Below are 18,659 nucleotides of genomic sequence, written 5' to 3' on the forward strand. Positions count from 1 at the left end.
TTTTCTAATAGCCACATTGAAAGTAAAAAGAATTAGGTGAAATTAATTTTAATAATTTAATAATAATTTTCATAATATATTTAACTCAATATATCCAAAGTATTACCATTTCTTTTTTTTTTTTTTAAGAATATTCACATCTGCTTTATTCATATTAGTCACACAGTAGAAACAATCCAAAGATCCAACAGGAGAATGGATAAACAAATTGTGGTATATATCCATACAACTGATTAGAATGAACTAACACAGCAACACGGATAAACCACAAAGACACTGTGCGTGTGCGCTCAGTCGCTCAGTCATGTCCGATTCTTTGTGACCCTCTGGACTGTAGCCCGCCAGGCTCCTCTGTCCATGGGATTCTCCAGGAAAGAATACTGGAGTGGGTTGCCATGCCCTCCTCCAGGGGATCTTCCCAACCCACGGGTCAAATCTGCATCTCCTGAATCTCCTGCATTGCAGGCGGTTTTCTTTTACCACTGAGCTAATGGGGTAGCCCCCACAAAGACATTATGTTATGTGATAGAAGACATACACACACAAGTCCCTTCTATATGACTCTATTTACATGGAGCTTAACAACCAACAAAAGGAATGGATGGAGTTTAAAAAATACTACAGTGTGGAAACAAAATCATAATGTAGTTATCTTCAGATTAGAAATAGGATAAAAACTGACCAGGAGGAGAAAGAGGAGGAAATCTTTTGGGGTACTGGAAAAGTTGTATTCTTGACCTGGGTGGTAGTCCCATGAGCATAGACACATATAAAAGTTCATAGAGCAATACACTTCAGATTAATGCACTGTACACACTTTATTGTATGTATGTACTCAGTTGCTCAGTTGTGTGACTCTTTGGGGCCCCATGGACTGTAGCCTGCCAGGCTCCTCTGCCCATAGAATCTTCCAGGCAAGAATACTGGAGTAGGCTGCCATTTCCTACTCCAGGAAATCTTCCCTACTCCAGGGAATCTTCCTGACCCTGGATCAAACCCGCATCCCTTGTGTCTCCTGCACTGGCAGGCGGATTCTTTACAACTAATGCCACCTGGGAAGTCCCATGTTATACCTCAAAAATAAAATACAGTATTTTCAAAGCAGAGCTCTTCCTGGGCACATCTTTAAAGCACCTGATGTCTCTATATTGAGAATGCTATATTCCAGAAAGGCATAAAATCTCGTCTTTGCTCCTTTCCTTTCTTATATTAGACCCCATTCTTCTTAGCCAAATTGAGCAATGATTAGTTACTTCCCAGTTTACAGAGTCAGATAATGAATCTAAGTCCCACACAGTGCAAATTTATGTGTTCCTAAGTGTCTGAGAGCTGTTGTCAAGCCACTCCAAACCCATGGGATCTTTCCAGCAAACAATCTTTCAGTCTTCACTTTATACTTTTCAAGTCAGAGGTCCCAATTTGCTTTCTCCTGGTAAATGTCCAATTTGATATTATTCTCTTCAAGAACAGCATCTGACTTTGTCTTACACCTCACTGGCAGGGGCTAAACAAATCCCTCTTCAACTGTGGTTTTTCAGATCCCTGTGTTTGTGTACTGAGGTTCACTCTTATTTTTCTTAAAGTACTTCTGGAAGCTCCTGTCTTGGTTTCTACACTGCCACCTGCGTGAAGGGTCGCCGTTGGTGGCTGGTGCGCCTGCCGGCTGTGCGATCTCTGTGGTGTCCGCTGCTGGAGGAGGTAGCAGCGGCCTGACCCTCGGCCTCCAGGCGTCTCCTCGCTCGTCGGCAGCGGCGGTCTCCGCTTCCCTTCCTCCCAGAGGGTGAGCCTCCCAAATAGCCCACAAGTTCTGCCACCGTCCCTCTGCCTGCCTGAGTCAGAGCTGTCCTCTCTGCCCCTTTCCCACACTGCCCCGCTAGGCGCAGCGCTCCTCCCCTGGCCCGCCCATCCCCCCCACCGAAGTATTACTATTTCAACATGTAATCAATATTATCCATGAGATATTTTATACTTTTTTTTCAAAACTCAGTGTATACTTTATATTCATAGCATATCGCATTTCAGAACAGTCACATTTTAAAAGCTCATTAGCCATGTGTGGCTGGCTAGTGACTACTATTTCAGAGAGCACAAATCTGTCCTGTCAATTTTATGAGAGAAACTAGAAATTCTATTTAAATGCTTTTCAAAATGACATCAGTGTTATCCATTAACATGTGTGTGTGCTATAAAAATAAGACAAATGTGACACTAAATGTCCTTACACAATGAATATGAACAGGATTCTTCAACTAAGTAAAATATGCATATAAGTATGTGAACAGAGAAGGCAATGGCAACCCACTCCAGTACTGTTGCCTGGAAAATCCCATGGATGGAGGAGCCTGGTAAGCTGCAGTCCATGCGGTCGCTAAGAGTCGGACACAACTGAGCGACTTCACTTTCACTTTTCACTTTCATGCATTGGAGAAGGAAATGGCAACCCACTCCAGTGTTCTTGCCTGGAGAATCCCAAGGATTGGGGAGCCTGGTGGGCTGCCGTCTATGGGGTCGCACAGAGTCAGACACGACTGAAGCGACTTAGCAGCAGCAGCAGCAGCATGTGAACAAAGAATGGAAAGAAGGCGATATGCTAAAGCTAAAAATTATGTGAACATAGTGGAACTCCAAGTGATATTTTTTTCCTTAAAAATTTCCTTCATTATTACGCATTTTAAATTAGAAGTTGTCTGTCTGAGGTCCCAGCTGCTTACCACTATAGCCTCCATATGAGAGACACTCCCTCCATATGAGACAGACTACCTCCATATGGGAGAGACTATCATAAAGGAATTCTGGCTCCTCCAATTAAGCTCCAAAAGCCTGAAGCAGCAAGAGGACTTCAGTGACTCCCACTCAAGGCTGGGAACCTCCAGCTTCCCCTACATCATTCCTAAGCCCACTAAGTACCTCAGAAATACATAGCTGAGGCAATTAAGCTCCTTTGCTATGAGAAGGAGTCCTAGGGGCTCCTTTGCTTGCATCCTTTTCCTGGGAGGATTGGAGTGGCAGAGCCTCTTCACACTGTCTTACCATTCTTTAAGGAACTGATGCTGTCCCCTGTCTACCCCCAGGGAGTTGTGTGGGAAGGGCTGAGTCCTGCAGTGTTGCCATCCCTAATGACTCCAAAGAGCTCTGTTCAGAAAGAGCGAGAAGTGAATGACACCCCCAAGAGTTGCGGCATGTAAGCATACCCAATGAAGCTATTAGTGAATCTTTCTCCTAAGTTAAGACAGTTATCCAGCAGCTAAGCAACCTGTTCAACAGCCTTGGAGTTTTGGGACTGAGGATCAGTTCCCCAAGTATCAAGATATCTTTCACATGCCTAAACTTGCCTGCACTGCAGGACCAATTGGAGGAGTGGACATTCCATCACTCTCGTCATTTTTAATTTCCTTTCCTCTCCTCCTCATTATACTTCTCGCTAGGTGAAATTAATTCTTTTCCTCATCTCGATGGTAAGCAAATTCATGGAATGGCTTTTAAACTGTTATCCAACTGCTACATTTTGAGAAATTCAGGAAGTGTGTTCTCCATTTCTACATCTTCAGACTCAGTGGACAAGACGTCATAATCTTTGGAGATAAAACAACTTGCTGACAGCTTTTGAGAGAAGAATGGTTGCCACTGTCTTCATCCTAGACAAAATGGCAATATTTATATTTAATCTCATGTGCTGGAAGCTGAATTTTTACTGCCAGGGATAGCATTTTCTATATTTTCAAAAGATGGTTTCAACTATACTTTGCTATCCTAAGACAGCATTATTGTTTGCTTTAATATTATCTCTATGTCCCTTCACTAATTTAGTTGTTTTTGAAAACCAATAGTCTTTTATGCCTGTCTACAGAATACATTTCTGTTAAAAGGTTTCCAAGTTATTGTTGCCCCTTATTTCAAGTTGGTAAATGAAAGTGTCATCAGTGGGTGCCATCATATTTTATAAAACACTATTCCTTTCTTCAAAGATTTGCCTCTGGCTGGACTAAACTGGGTCAAACCCTTCATCTTATAATGACCACTGCAAACTATGCAGATGTTGATGGGTACTGCATCCAGATATCCAGTGACTGATGCCTGTTTCATGATATCCTTACAAAACTTGATCAGATCCTATATTACGGCCAAATTCCACTGTTGTACAACTTCAGAAATATGAAATCTCGGTCTTCCTTGAATGAATCTTTTTGTTTCAGCAGAGTAAAAATTCAGCAACATCTTTTTTTAGCAACTAGTATTTTTAAAGGGTCTGCAATGGCACCCCACTCCAGTACTCTTGCCTGGAAAATCCCATGGACAGAGGAGCCTGGTAGGCTGTGGTCCATGGGGTCGCGAAGAGTCGGACACGACTGAGCGACTTCACTTTCACTTTTCACTTTCATGCATTGAAGAAGGAAATGACAACCCACTCCAGTGTTCTTGCCTGGAGAATCCCAGGGACGGGGGAGCCTGGTGGGCTGCTGTCTATGGAGTCACAGAGTCGGACACGACTGAAGCAACTTAGTAGCAGCATCAGCAGTACTCTGTGTTTAAAAAGAAACTATGATCCAGTTGGTCTGGCAGAAGAGAAAGTTGTTCAAGTTTTGACATTTTTTGCCAGACTGCCTTTCCTCAGAGCAGATTCTTATGGTATGTTCACTATGAATATCCATTTTTCTCTTGAGAAAGCCACATGCCCCAAATTCAGGATTTTTGAGGTATTTTCCAATATGCCTAGAAAAGTCTCACTGTAAAATTGTTTTCTCATTTTCCCCAAAGAGAAAGTCTTATTATTCTGAAGAACAACTGAAATTAGATGCTTTGCTCATATAAAATACATGGCAAGATGTATCCATTAATTATTCTTTAAATTTCTTCCATAGTGATTTCTTCAGTCTCAAGCAAGTGATACATAACTTTTAAGAGTATCATTCTGCTCCAATTCTGCTTTTTTCCCTATCTTGACTACTTTCAATTATTTTCCATTCTTAACTTCAAATTTAACTTCGTTGTTTTCCTTTTCTCCATAAAGGTCCTCAAATATATGCTGAGGGAAGAACTAAAAGTACAAGAAGTTATCCTTAAATCGGTGAGTCGAACTGAAAATTGATGATACAGGTGATTAGCAAGCATTAACTGAGCTGCTGCTATGCCATCACAAATGTGGAAGGGAGGTCATCCATTTCTTTAAGATTCCCTGGCATGCAACCCATGGTGCCTACTATACTGACTGTGCAGGCAATGTGGATGTAGTGGAATAAGATGTGAAACCTCTAAAAGCCATAATGGCCTGTAAAGATACTGATTTACCCTTTTCTGTAACTTCCGTTTGGCACCTTTCTTCCTCATTAGGTTATAAGTTCCACGAAGGCAAGGACAGTATTTACCTTGTGTATGCTATAAACCAAGTTACCTAGCATGGAGTCTGTAGTATGGTAGATAGTACTTGATGGAACAATGGATAAAATATAAAAGACCTAGTCCAGTGAACATTCATTCCTAGATCCAAGTGAAATATGCTTATCTTTCATTTTATTGTTCTTTTTCAGTTCAGTTCAGTCGCTCAGTCGTGTCCGACTCTTTGCGACCCCATGAATCACAGCACACCAGGCCTCCCTGTCCACCAGCTCCCAGAGTTTACCTAAACTCATGTCCATCGAGTTGGTGATGCCATCCAACCATCTCATCCTCTGTCGTCCTCTTCTCCTCCTGCCCCCAATCCCTTCCAGCATCAGGGTCTTTTCCAATGAGTCAATTCTTCGCGTGAGGTGGCCAAAGTACTGGAGTTTCAGCTTCAGCATCAGTCCTTCCAACGAACAGCCAGGATTGATCTCCCTTAGGATGGACAGGTTGGATCTCCTTGCAGTCCAAGGGACTCTCAAGAGTCTTCTCCAACACCACAGTTCAAAAGCATCAATTCTTTGGTGCTCAGCTTTCTTCACAGTCCAACTTTCACATCCATACATTACCACTGGAGAAACCATAGCCTTGACTAGATGGACCTTTGTTGGCAAAGTAATATCCCTGCTTTTGAATATGCTATCTATGTTGGTCATAACTTTCCTTCCAAGGAGTAAGCGTCTTTTAATTTCATGGCTGCAACCACCATCCGCAGTGATTTTGGAGCCCCCCAAAATAAAGTCTGACACTGTTTCCACTGTTTCCCCATCTATTTGCCATGAAGTGATGGGACCAGATGCCATGATCTTCGTTTTCTGGATGTTGAGCTTTAAGCCAACTTTTTCACTCTCCTCTTTCAACAAGAGGCTTTTTAGTTCCTCTTCACTTTCTGCCATAAGGGTGGTGTCATCTGCATATCTGAGGTTATTGATATTTCTCCTGGCAATCTTGATTCCAGCTTGTGCTTCTTCCAGCCCAGCATTTCTCATGATGTCATCTGCATATAAGTTAAACAAGCAGGGTGACAATATACATCCTTGACATACTCCTTTCCCGATTTGGAACCAGTCTGTTGTTCCATGTCCAGTTCTAACTGTTGCTTCCTGGCCTGCATATAGGTTTCTCAAGAGGCAGGTCAGGTGGTCTGTATTCCCATCTCTTTCAGAGTCTTCCACAGTTTGTTGTGATCCACACAGTCAAAGGCTTTGGCATAGTCAATAAAGCAGAAACAGATGTTTTTCTGGAACTCTTGCTTTTTCCATGATCCAGTGGATGTTGGCAATTTGATCTCTTGTTCCTGTGCCTTTTCTAAAACCAGCTTGAACATCTGGAAGTTCACAGTTCACGTATTGCTGAAGCCTGGCCTGGAGAATTTTGAGCATTATCTTATTACCGTGCGAGATGAGTGCAATTGTGCGGTAGTTTGATCATTCTTTGGCATTGCCTTTCTTTGGGACTGGAATGAAAACTTACCTTTTCCAGTCCTGTGGCCACTGCTGAGTTTTCCTCATTTGTTGGCATATTGAGTGCAGCACTTTCACAGCATCATCTTTCAGGATTTGAAACAGTTCCACTGGAATTCCTTCACCTCCACTAGCTTTGTTTGTTGTGATGCTTTCTAAGGCCCACTTGACTTCACATTCCAGGATGTCTGGCTCTAGGTGAGTGATCACACCATTGTGATTATCTGGGTCATGAAATCTTTTTTGTACAGTTCTTCTGTGTATTCTTGCCACCTCTTCTTAATATCTTCTGCTTCTGTTAGGTCCATACCATTTCTATCCTTTATCAAGCCCATCTTTGCATGAAATGTTCCCTTGGTATCTCTAATTTTCTTAAAGAGATCTCTAGTCTTTCCCATTCTGTTGTTTTCCTCTATTTCTTTGCACTGATCGCTGAAAAAGGCTTTCTTATCTCTCCTTGCTATTCTTTGGAACTCTGTATTCAGATGCTTATATCTTTCCTTTTCTCCTTTGCTTTTCGCCTCTCTTCTTTTCACAGCTATTTGTAAGGCCTCCTCAGACAGCCATTTTGCTTTTTTGCATTTCTTTCCTATCGGGATCGTCTTGATCCCTGTCTCCTGTACAGACTTTAAAGTTCATTAGTTTGTTATCTCACTGAGAAAGCTGGGTGGGGGAAACAGGGAGATGCTGGTCAAAAGGTACAATCCTTCATATGTAAGATGAATCAGTTCTGGGGATTTCATGCATACCATGGTAGCTATGGTTATTAACACTACATTCTATACTTTGGTGGCTCAGATAGTAAAGAATCTGCCTGTAATGCAGGAGGCTCGGATTCGACCCCTGGGTTGAGAAGATCCCTTAGAGAAGGAAATGGCAACCCACTCCAGTATTCTTGCCTGGAGAATTCCATGGACAGAGGAGCCTAGCAGGCTATAGTCCATGGGGTCACAAGTAGTAGGACACAACTGAGCGACTAAGAGTGCTGGCTGGAGACAGTGAGTGATACTTCAAATTGATAAAGAGAGTACATCTTAAACATTCTCACCAAGAGAAAAAGGTAACAACATGAGATGTGTTAATTAACCAAACTGTCATAATTACTTTAATGAATACATATCACATTATACACTTTAAATATACATATTTTATTTTTCAGTTATACATCAGTTAAGCTGGAAAAACTTTTTTTTTTTTTTTAAAAAAAGCTAATTTTCCCAGTCCCCTAACCTTCTGCTACACACATGTCTTTCTAATGTGTAATTCTGGATTTCCTACCTATTTGTTTTATTCACTCTGCTTAACTCTCCTTTTACTTAAAGAATATTCTCTCCACCACAAACTACTGCTCAAAACAATGATTTAAGCCAATCTCCACTTCTTCCATTTTGAAATTAAATTCTAATAATCAGATTTCTCCCTTATATACTCTACTAACACTATATATTCTCAAAGTTCAATCTATCCCTCCCTTCCTCATTTCCCCTCTCATAGCCATAACTACATTCTCTTAAGTTTGTGAGTCTGTTTCTGTAAATAAGTTCATTTGTGTATTTTTTTTTTTTACTTTCCGCACAACACCATATTTGTCTTTCTCTGACTTCCTTAGTATGATAATCTCCATGTCCATCCATATTGGTGCAAGTGGCATTATTTCAATATTTTTAATGGCTGAGGAGTATTCCATTGTGTACATGTACCACATCTTTATTCATTAATCTGTCAATGGATATTTAGGTTGCTTCCATGTCCTGGCTATCATAAACAGTGCTACAATGAGCACTGGGGTACATGCCTCCTTTCAAACCATGTTTTTCTCTGAATATATCCCCAGGAGTGGGACTGCTGGATCACATGGTAGCTCTACTTTTAGTTTTTTAAGGAACCTCCATGCTGTTCTCTATAGTGACTGTACCAATCTACATTCCTAGCAGTTGTGAAGAAGGAGGCTCCCTTTTCTCCAACCCTCTCCAGCATTTATTGTTTCTATTGTATAGATTTTTTTTTCATAATGAACATTCTGACTGGTGTGAGGTGACATCTCATTGTAGTTTTGATTTGCATTTCTCTAATAATTACTGATATATTTTCATGTGCCTCTGTGTAGTCTGTATGTCTTCTTTGGAGAAATGTCTATATAGGTCATCTGCTCATTTTTTGGATGGTCTATCCATTTTGTTTATGATTTTCTTTGCTGTGAAAAAGCTTTTAATTTTAATTAGGTTTCATGTTATTTATTTTGTTTTTATTTTCACTCTTCTAGGAGACAACTTGAAAAAGATACTGCTGCAATTTATGTCAGAGTGTTCTGCCTATGTTTTCCTCTAAGAGTTTTATAGTATCTAGTTTTACGTTTAAGTCTCTAATCCATTTTGAGTTATTTTTATGATGTTAAACAATGTTCTAATTTCATCTTTTTACATGTTGCTGTATAGTCTTTATAGCACCATTTATTGAAGAGCTGTCTTTCATTACATAGTCTTGCCTTCTTTGTTGTAGATTAATTGATCTTAGGTGTGAGGGTTTATTTCTAGGCTTTCTATCCTATTCTATTGATGTATATTTCTGTTTTTGTTTTAGTACCATACTGTTTTGATGACTGAAGCTTTGAGTATAGTCTGAAGTCAGAAAAACGGAGCTGGATGCATCAGGCTCCCTTTCTCAAGATTGCTTTGGTTATTCTGGACCTTTTGTGTCTCCACACAAACTGTTAAGACTTTTTTGTTCTAATTGTGAAAAATACATTGGTAATTTGATAGGAATCACACTGAATCTGTAGGTTGCCTTGGGTGGTATAGTCATTTTGACAATATCAGTTCTTCCAATTCAAGAATATGGTATATATTTCCATCTGTTTGTGTCATCTTTGATTTCTTTCATCAGTGTCTTACAGTTTTTGGAGTATAGGTCTTTTGTCTCTGTAGGTGGTATATTCCAAGGTATTTCATTATTTTTGATGCAATGGTAAACAGAACTGCTTCTTTAACTTCTCTTTTGGATCTTTCATTGTTAGTGTATGGAAATGAAAGCTTTCTGTGTATTAATTTTATATCCAGCAATTTTACTGAATTCATTGATGATCTCTAGTAGTTTGCTGGAGAAGGCAATGGCAACCCACTCCAGTACTCTTGCCTGGAAAATCCCATGGACTGAGGAGCCTGGTAGGCTGCAGTCCATGGGGTCACTAAGGGTCAGACACGACTGAGCAGCTTCACTTTCACTTTTCACTTTCATGCACTGGAGAAGGAAATGACAACCCACTCCAGTGTTCTTGCCTGGAGAATCCCAGGGACGGGGGAGCCTGGTGGGCTGCTGTCTATGGGGTCGCACAGAGTTGGACACGACTGAAGTCACTTAGCAGCAGCAGAAACAAGAATATATGTGATTCAAAAATCATTGCTTGCCACTTGATTTCTATATATCCTTTTGGACAATTTAAGTTTCTATTATGTACATCTATTGTCTATTTTAAAATATATTAAGTGAGTTAAAAAATAATGGTTTTATCTTAATATCTAGCTGAAATTGGTTTTACCAAGGAAGCTAGAAGTTTGGTTAAAGGAAGGAGTAGTAGTAATTTATAACAAAACTATTTGTGGGATAGAGCAGATAAAAATATTTGGACTGGGGGGAGTATGACTAGGGAAAGCAGCTATAAAAAGATAAAGAGGTACAGGTGATATATATAGATGTCAAACTAGGAGACCTCTTTGATAAACTCTTATTTTTGTCCCTATTATACTCTATGTGGCATTCTCCATATTTTTTTTTTTTACCCAGACTACCACTGATTAATACTGTACATTACCTACATTATGAAAAAAATAGACTTGTAGCCTGAAATGAGGTCTTAACCACAAATTACAACACAATTTGTATGGAAAATGCATTCTAAGATTCATTCAAATGGTTTAAAAATTATTCAGACCCATGACTGAACCAGAAAGAGATAGAAAATATGAACAGACCAATCATAAGTACGGAAATTGAATTAGTAATTTAAAAACTGCCTAAAACCAAAAGTCTAGGACGGGATGGTTTCACAGGTGAATTCTACCAAACATTTAAAGCCTGTTCTTCTGAAACTATTTAAAAAAACTGGTACCAGCCTGCAGGTTCTTCTGCATTCCCAAAACATGAGGCACCTGCTGCATCCTGCGTCAGACATAGACTGGCGATTCAATTCACATGATAGTATACATGTTAGAATGTCATTCTCCCAAATCATCCAGTGGGACATTCTAACATGTATACTATCATGTGAATAAGTTAAAATTTAAAAAATAAAAAACTAAAAAAATAAATAAATAAATAAATAAATAAATAAAAAATAAAAAAACCTGCAGAGGAAGGAACACTCCCAAACTCATTCTGTGAAGCCATCATGACCTTGATACCAAAACAAGACAAAGATATCACACAAAAAGAAAATGACAGGCCAATACCAGTGTTGAACGTATGTGAAAAAATCCTCAACAAAATATGAGCAAACTGAATACAACAATTCATTAAAACACATACCTCATAATCAAATGGGATTTATCCCAGAGATGCAAAGATTTTTCAGTGCCAGCAAATCAAGGTGATATACCACATTAACAAAATGAATAATAAATTTCATTTATTTCAATAGATGCAGGAAAAGGTTTTGATGAAATTCAACATCCATTTATGATAAAAACTCTCTAGAAAGTTGGCACAGAGGGAACATATCTCAACATAATAAAGACTATATATGACAAATCCACAGCTAATATCATACTCAATAGTGAAAAGCTGAAAGCATTTCCTGTAAGATCAGTAACTACACACCCTTGCCACTTTTATTCAACATAGTTTTGGAAGTTCTAGTCACAGCAATTGGAGAAGAAAAAGAAATAAAAGGAATCCAAACTGGAAATGAATAAAACTGTCAGTGTTTGCAGATGACATGATACTGTATACAAAAAATCCTAAAGACACCCCAAGAAAGCTACTAGAGCTCATCAAGGAGTTGGTAAAGCTGCAGGATACAAACTTAAAATACAGAAATCAGTTGCATTTCTATGTACTAACAACAAAAGACAGAGAAATTAAAGAAATAATCCCATCTACCATCATATCAAGAAGAATAAAATACGTAGGAATAAACCTACCTAAAGATTTACTTTAAAAATTATAAGATGCTGAATTCAAAGAAACTGAAGACAACATAAACAGACAGAAAGACATACTATGTTTCTGGACTGGAAGAATTGATATTGTCAAAATGACTGTACTTACCCAAGGCAATCTACAGATTCAATGTAATCTGTATCAAATTACCAATAGCATTTTTTGCAGAACTATAACAAATAATTTTAAAAATTTGTATGGAAACACAAAAGACCCTGAATAGCCAAAGCAATTTTAAGAAAGAATAGAGCTGGAGGAATTAGACTCCCTGACTACCACTGATTAATACTATACATACTGACTATATGTATAGTCAGTACTATACTACAAAGCTATGGAGAAGAAAATGGCACCCCACTCCAGTATGCTTGCCTGGAGAATCCCACGGACTGAGAAGCCTGGTAGGCTACAGTCCACGGGGTCATAAAGAGTTGGACACGACTGAGCACCTTCACTTTCACACTGACTATACTACAAAGCTACACTCATCAAAACAGTAAAGTACTGGAACAAAAACAGACACATAAATCAATGGAAAAAGATAGAAAGCCAAGAAATAAACCCATGCAGTTATGGTCAATTAATCTACAATAAAGAAGACAAATATATACTCTTTAATGAGTGGTGCTGGGAAAACTGAACAGCTACATGTAAAAAAATGAAACTAGAACATTATCTAACACCATATACAAAAATAAAATGTATTAAAGGCCTAAATATAAGATTCAATACTATAAAATTCTTAGAGGACTCTTCGACATAAATCACAGCAATATTTTTTTTGGATCTGTCTCCTAGAGCAACAGAAATAAAAGCAAAAATAAACAAATGTGCTATAATTAAAATTATACATTTTTGCACTGGAAAGGAAACCATAAATGAAATGAGAAGACAACCTACAGACTAGGAGAAAACATTTGCAAATGAGGGAACCAACGAGCTTAATTTCCAAATTATAGAAACAACTCATACAAGTCGCTAACAAAAAAACAAACAACTCAATCAAAAACTGGGCAGAAGACCTACACAGACATTTCTCCAAAGAAGACATACAGATGGCCAACAGGCACATGAAAAGACATTTAACATTGCTAATTAGAGAACTGCAAATCAAAACTACAGTGCATATCATCTTACATTGCTCAGAATGATCATCATCAAAAAGTCTACAAATAACAGTGCTGGAGAGGGTGTGGAGAAAAGGGAACCCTCCTACACTGTTGGCGGGAACGTAAACTGGTGTAGCCACTATGGAAAACAGTATGGAGGCACCTTAAAAAACTAAAAATAGAGTTACCATATCATTCAGCAATCCCACTCCTGTGCATATATCTGGAAAGGACTCTATTTCAAAAAGATGCATGCACCCCAATGTTCATAGCAGCATTTACAGCTATTTACAAGAGCCAAGACATGGAAGCAAGCTAAGTGTCCACTGACAGATGAATGGATAAACAACATGTGGTAAAACCCAATGGAGTATCAGTCAGCCATAAAAAGAATGAAAGAATGCCCTTTAAATTGGATGGACCTAGAGATACTAACTGAAGTTAAGTCAGAGAAATACAAATGTCATATGATATCACTTATATGTGGAATTTAAAAAAATGACACAAACTTATTTACAGAACAGAAAACACATTCACATAGAAAATAAACCTATGGTTATCAAGGAAAAAGTGGGGGAGGAAGGCAGGGATAAATAAGCAGTTTAGGATTAACAGATACATACTACTATATATAAAACAGATAAACAACAAGGACCTACTGTATAGCATAGGGAACTATATTCAATATCTTTTAACAACCTATAATGGAAAAAAATCTGAAAAGAATACACACACACATATAAAAAACTAAATCACTGTGCTGTACATCTGAAACTAATACAAGACTATAAATCAACTGTACTTCAATTTAAATAAATAAATAACATTTTGAAACATAACCTATAACCCACTTCTAAGTTAGGGAAGGTATAGTAATTTACAACATGAGTCCATAAGCCCCCAATGGGTAGATACTTCATTTTCCTCATCTTTACCCATCCATCACATTGTATGGCACAAAGAAGATACAGCTGGAAAAGTAAATGAGCTGAACACATGAATTACTATGAAAATTCAACTCCCTGTTCTGCTTATCTCAATTTTTCAAAAATTTTCAATTTTTCCTTAGTGGATAGATATAGATATTCTTTCCAGAATACACAGGGAGTAGCTTTCTACACAGAACGATTTCATTCAAGGCACTATTGACAGGCCAATATGAAAATTGTTGACTGATGGCCAATAAGCCTTCTGGGTTCCTCTAGATTCCTTACTCTGCTGGCTTCACTATGTTCGTAGCTCCTGAACCAGTTATTTGTTAGACATTATGTTCTAAAATATTACTTCTCTATCCATCCATTACTTTTCCAGCTGTATCTTCTTTGTGCCATACAATGTGAAGGATGGGTAAAGATGAGGAAAACGAGGTATCTACCCATTGGGGGCTTATGGTCTCATGTTGTAAATTAATATATTACTTCTCCATCCAAAGAGGGTGTTTCCCTCAGTTTTACCCTAAGCTAGTTTCTTAAGCATAGACGGGGGGAACTGGGCTAAATGGGTATTAAAATTAAGATATCATATATCACCATCATTGGAGACGGAAACGGCAACCCACTCCAGTATTCTTGCCTAGAGAATCCTATGGACAGAGAAGCCTGATGGGCTGCTGTCCATAGAGTCGCAGAGCCAGACACGACTGAAGCGACTTAGCATGCATGCATGCATATCACCATCATATGAACCCTGTTAAAACATATCATAAAGTATGTTACTTCTCTAAGAAAAAAATAGTTCTACAAACTTTTTATTCATTTCTATAAACTATAAACATTTCTAAAAACCATTCATTTCTCAAAATAAATGATTAATCTTAAAACATCACTTTAACAAATATGACCTTTTTAAGACACATGTATATTATTTCAGCAAAAACAAACTTACTCATTGTCTTGCACAGTAGATTCCATTCTTTTGTTTATTCTGAGGTGAATCAAGTTTTCCCTCTTTCCTATGTGTGCAATAAAAGGAACATAAAGTTAAAGCAAAACTGTCAAACTTTAAATAGAATTTAGATCACCAAATTTTAAATAAAAAATAAAAGAGTGGACAAATGAAAGAAGAGTAGTTAATGACAAAGTATCCTGAAATTTGGTATGAGAAAATTTTTGCAATATTGTGAAGAACTTTGCAATAGATACTTTGTTTCTTTTTTTATTTCCCATTCTTAATTATTTATTTTTTTCCACTCTAATTTTTTATTCATGATTATATTATACAGAAGAAATCTTTTGAATAAAATTTCTATTGGGGCCTAGTATATTAAAAAGAAAAACTAGATAAACCCAACTAGATAATATAAACTTTACTTGATAAAGGATGCTTTCATCAAATATTTTAATAAAAATTATTAAAGTTTCCAGTTTATATTATTTAACTCCTATTTTTTTGTCTCACAGTTAACAACAAGGAATTGTTGATACTAATATCTAGAAAATAGTGAGCTCCTCATGATAGCACAGTAAATCAAATACAATTTTAGGGACAAAAGTACCTGACTGCTTAAATGCTAAATGATTTAGTAAACTCTTGGAAATACCTTTAGTGCCTTTGAAGATATTTCAAATACTGCATGGTGTCATTTATAAGTGGAATTTAAAAGATAATAAATGAATGTCTATATAAAACTGAAACAGACTCACAGACAACACAAACTTGTGGTTACCAAAGGGGAAAGCAAAAAGGGGAGGGACAAATTAGTGGTTTAGGATGAACAGACACAGACAATTATATATAAGACAGTGAGATACACTGTATAGCATAGGGAATGATACCTATTATCTTCTAATAAATTGCAATGGAATATAATCTGCAAAAATACTGAATCACTATGCTGTAAGTCACAATATTGTAAATCAACTTTTAAACTTCAATTTAAAAGTGCATACTGACTTAGTCCTCATACTTGAGGACACATTAGCATAGTTAGAGATTCTCAGTGCTTAACATATACAGGCCTTTTACTGAATGAATAAAGAAGCAAATGAATGAATAATCCAAACTCTTTACTACTAATGAAAATCAGTGATGAAAATTCACTTTTTATCTTGTACAAACATTGGCACCTTCTCACACTACACATTTTAATATAGTTCCATTTGCTCAACAACTGGCAGTTACTACTTTTCTAAAAAATGTTTTGGTACAATGCACCATGAAAAACAAGCTCACACTCTCCAAAAGAAATAAAATATGAGCCACTTATTAATTTAAAATCTACTAACAAAATTTTTTTAAAAGGAAAGTCAAATTTGAATATTTGAGTTAACCCAATATACTCAAATATTCTTATATTAACCCACAATCTATATAAATTATTATATTATTTTTTCCAAACTAAGATTTTAATATCTGGTGTGTATTCTTACTTATAACACATTTCAATTCAGATCAGTCCCACTCCACATGTTTAACATGTACATGTACTGGATGGCATAGTTCTAGATAATGCTGCAGGAGGATCCAATACTTCCAGATGAAATCAAATACGCAGATAACATGAAGGCAACTTCTTTAAAATTTAAGCGTGATTTATTAACACATTAAAAAATATATTGTCTGGAACAGACTACCCATTGCTGGTTTACATTTTTTTCTTCATTTAATTTGTACTCCATTACTCTCATTTGCTTCTATTTCTAGAGGAAATTTATAATTTCATTGACAGAGGTGGTTCAGAAACTACTTTAACAATAATTTCCCTCGTTGTTACTTTGGAACTTAGGCCTTTTCTCAAAAAATTCTGTCACAACTAAATTTTTATCTCATAATAGTCTTTAGTGCCCAAAACAGAAAAACCTGTGGTCTAGAAATTTTGCTAAAGTCCTAGTTACCTCTCTTAACTTTTCATTATTTGATTTGTTGGTATCCTTAAATTCCAAATAGAATAAGTCAATATGGTTAACAGTTTATTTAATAAAAGATGAATGGGGAAAAGAGTAATAATATTTTACTTATGATTTTAGAGAACTTTGGGGAAATAAGTTCATTAAAATCTATCTCTCAAAAAAAGTATTTTTAATAGAAAAACCACAAATGAAAACTATATAATATACTTTTATTTCATACAACAGAATTAATCTTTGCCTAAAGATTAATACTAACTTCCTGAATTTTGAATTAAGCTATTTCCATTCAATAAAGCTCTGTCATATTACTTTGTTCTTTTAACCTGTAATTATTTTTCACATTTTTAGCACAAGCAGTCAGTAGTGCTAGGTGAGATATAGCAAAGACTGATTTATTTGAATTTTTACCAGGTGTTTAAGGTCATTCTAAGCATTCTGATTATTGTAAGGGGATTTAGCATTAATTTCAATCTTCTCATGGAAGGACTTACGTTTTGTTTTTCTTTTATATATATATAATTTTATATACTTATGTTTGGCTGTGCTGGGTCTTTGTTTCTCTAGTTGCAGTTACTGGGGATACTCTCTAGTTGCACGAGGGCTTCTCACTGTGGTGGCTTCCCCTGCTGTGAAGCATGGGCTCTAGGGCACACAGGCTTCAGCAGTCACGGCTCGAGGGCTTAGTAGTTGCAGTTCCTGGGCTCCAGAATACTGGTGCAAAAGTTGACGAAATTATTTGCAGGGCAGCAATGGAAAGAGAGACATGGAGAACAGCCTATGGACATGGGACGGGGCTGAGGGTGTAGAGGATGGGATGTATGGAGACAGTTACATGGAAACTTACCGTACTATATGTAAAATACATAGCCAATGGGAATTTGCTGTTATGACTCAGGGAACTCAAGCCAGGGCTCTGTAACAACTTAGAGGGGTAGGATAGGGACGGAGATGACAGGGAGGTTCAAGAGTGAAGGGATATATGTATATCTGTGGTTGATTCATGCTGATGTTTGGCAGAAACAAATAAAATTCTGCACAGCAATTATCTTTCAATTAATAAATAAATTTTTAAAAAATGTTATGGCGCAGGTTTAGTTGTTCTGAGACATGTGAGACTTTCTCAGATCAGGGATTAAACCTGGGTATCCTGCATTGGTAGGCAGATTCTTTACCACTGAGCCATCAGAGAAGCACCCAGGAATTATGCTTTTAAATAACAGACATTTCAATTGTTAAATAGGAGGAATTTTAATGTCTCAAAGAATAACATTTGGATCAGTTATCAAAGACTACTGAGTGGACTCTACCACACCAAGAGTTTTCCACTTATTTAATAATCACTTTTCCTTATTTCATTCCATTTTATTAGCAATTAACATACACTAAATACCAGACCACCTGACCTGCCTCTTGAGAAATCTGTATGCAGGTCAGGAAGCAACAGTTAGAACTGGACATGGAACAACAGACTGGTTCCAAATAGGAAAAGGAGTACGTCAAGGCTGTATATTGTCACCCTGCTTATTTAACTTATATGCAGAGTACATCATGAGAAACGCTGGACTAGAAGAAACACAAGCTGGAATCAAGACTGCCGGGAGAAATATCAATAACCTCAGATATGCAGATGACACCACCCTTATGGCAGAAAGCGAAGAGGAACTAAAAAGCCTCTTGATGAAAGTGAAAGAGGAGAGTGAAAAAGTTGG

At 37.3% G+C, this 18,659-nt stretch overlaps 2 protein-coding genes across 11 annotated transcripts in view; one reads left to right on the forward strand and one right to left on the reverse strand.

Moving 5' to 3' along the window:
- ALG6 (ALG6 alpha-1,3-glucosyltransferase) overlaps nucleotides 1-6,129 on the forward strand; it is an 80,102-nt gene extending 73,973 nt beyond the window's left edge. For both annotated transcript variants that reach the window (XM_042249120.2, XM_042249121.2), the window contains 2 exons: nucleotides 1,584-1,780; nucleotides 5,009-6,129. In XM_042249120.2, coding sequence (XP_042105054.1) covers nucleotides 1,584-1,780; nucleotides 5,009-5,027 — 216 coding nt within the window. In that variant the 3' untranslated portion in view covers nucleotides 5,028-6,129. The remainder of the gene's footprint in view (nucleotides 1-1,583; nucleotides 1,781-5,008) is intronic.
- The window catches only part of ITGB3BP (integrin subunit beta 3 binding protein), a 92,587-nt gene that overhangs the window by 26,379 nt on the left and 47,549 nt on the right, over nucleotides 1-18,659 (reverse strand). For all 9 annotated transcript variants that reach the window (XR_009599440.1, XR_006059760.1, XR_006059759.1 and 6 more), the window contains one exon: nucleotides 14,987-15,053. Coding sequence is in view for 6 of the 9 variants with exons in the window: in XM_012165554.4 (XP_012020944.2) it covers nucleotides 14,987-15,053 (67 nt within the window). In the remaining 3 variants the exon portion in view is untranslated. The remainder of the gene's footprint in view (nucleotides 1-14,986; nucleotides 15,054-18,659) is intronic.

The sequence above is a fragment of the Ovis aries genome, chromosome 1, assembly GCF_016772045.2.
Source record: "Ovis aries strain OAR_USU_Benz2616 breed Rambouillet chromosome 1, ARS-UI_Ramb_v3.0, whole genome shotgun sequence".
Classification (NCBI taxonomy): Eukaryota; Metazoa; Chordata; class Mammalia; order Artiodactyla; family Bovidae; genus Ovis; species Ovis aries.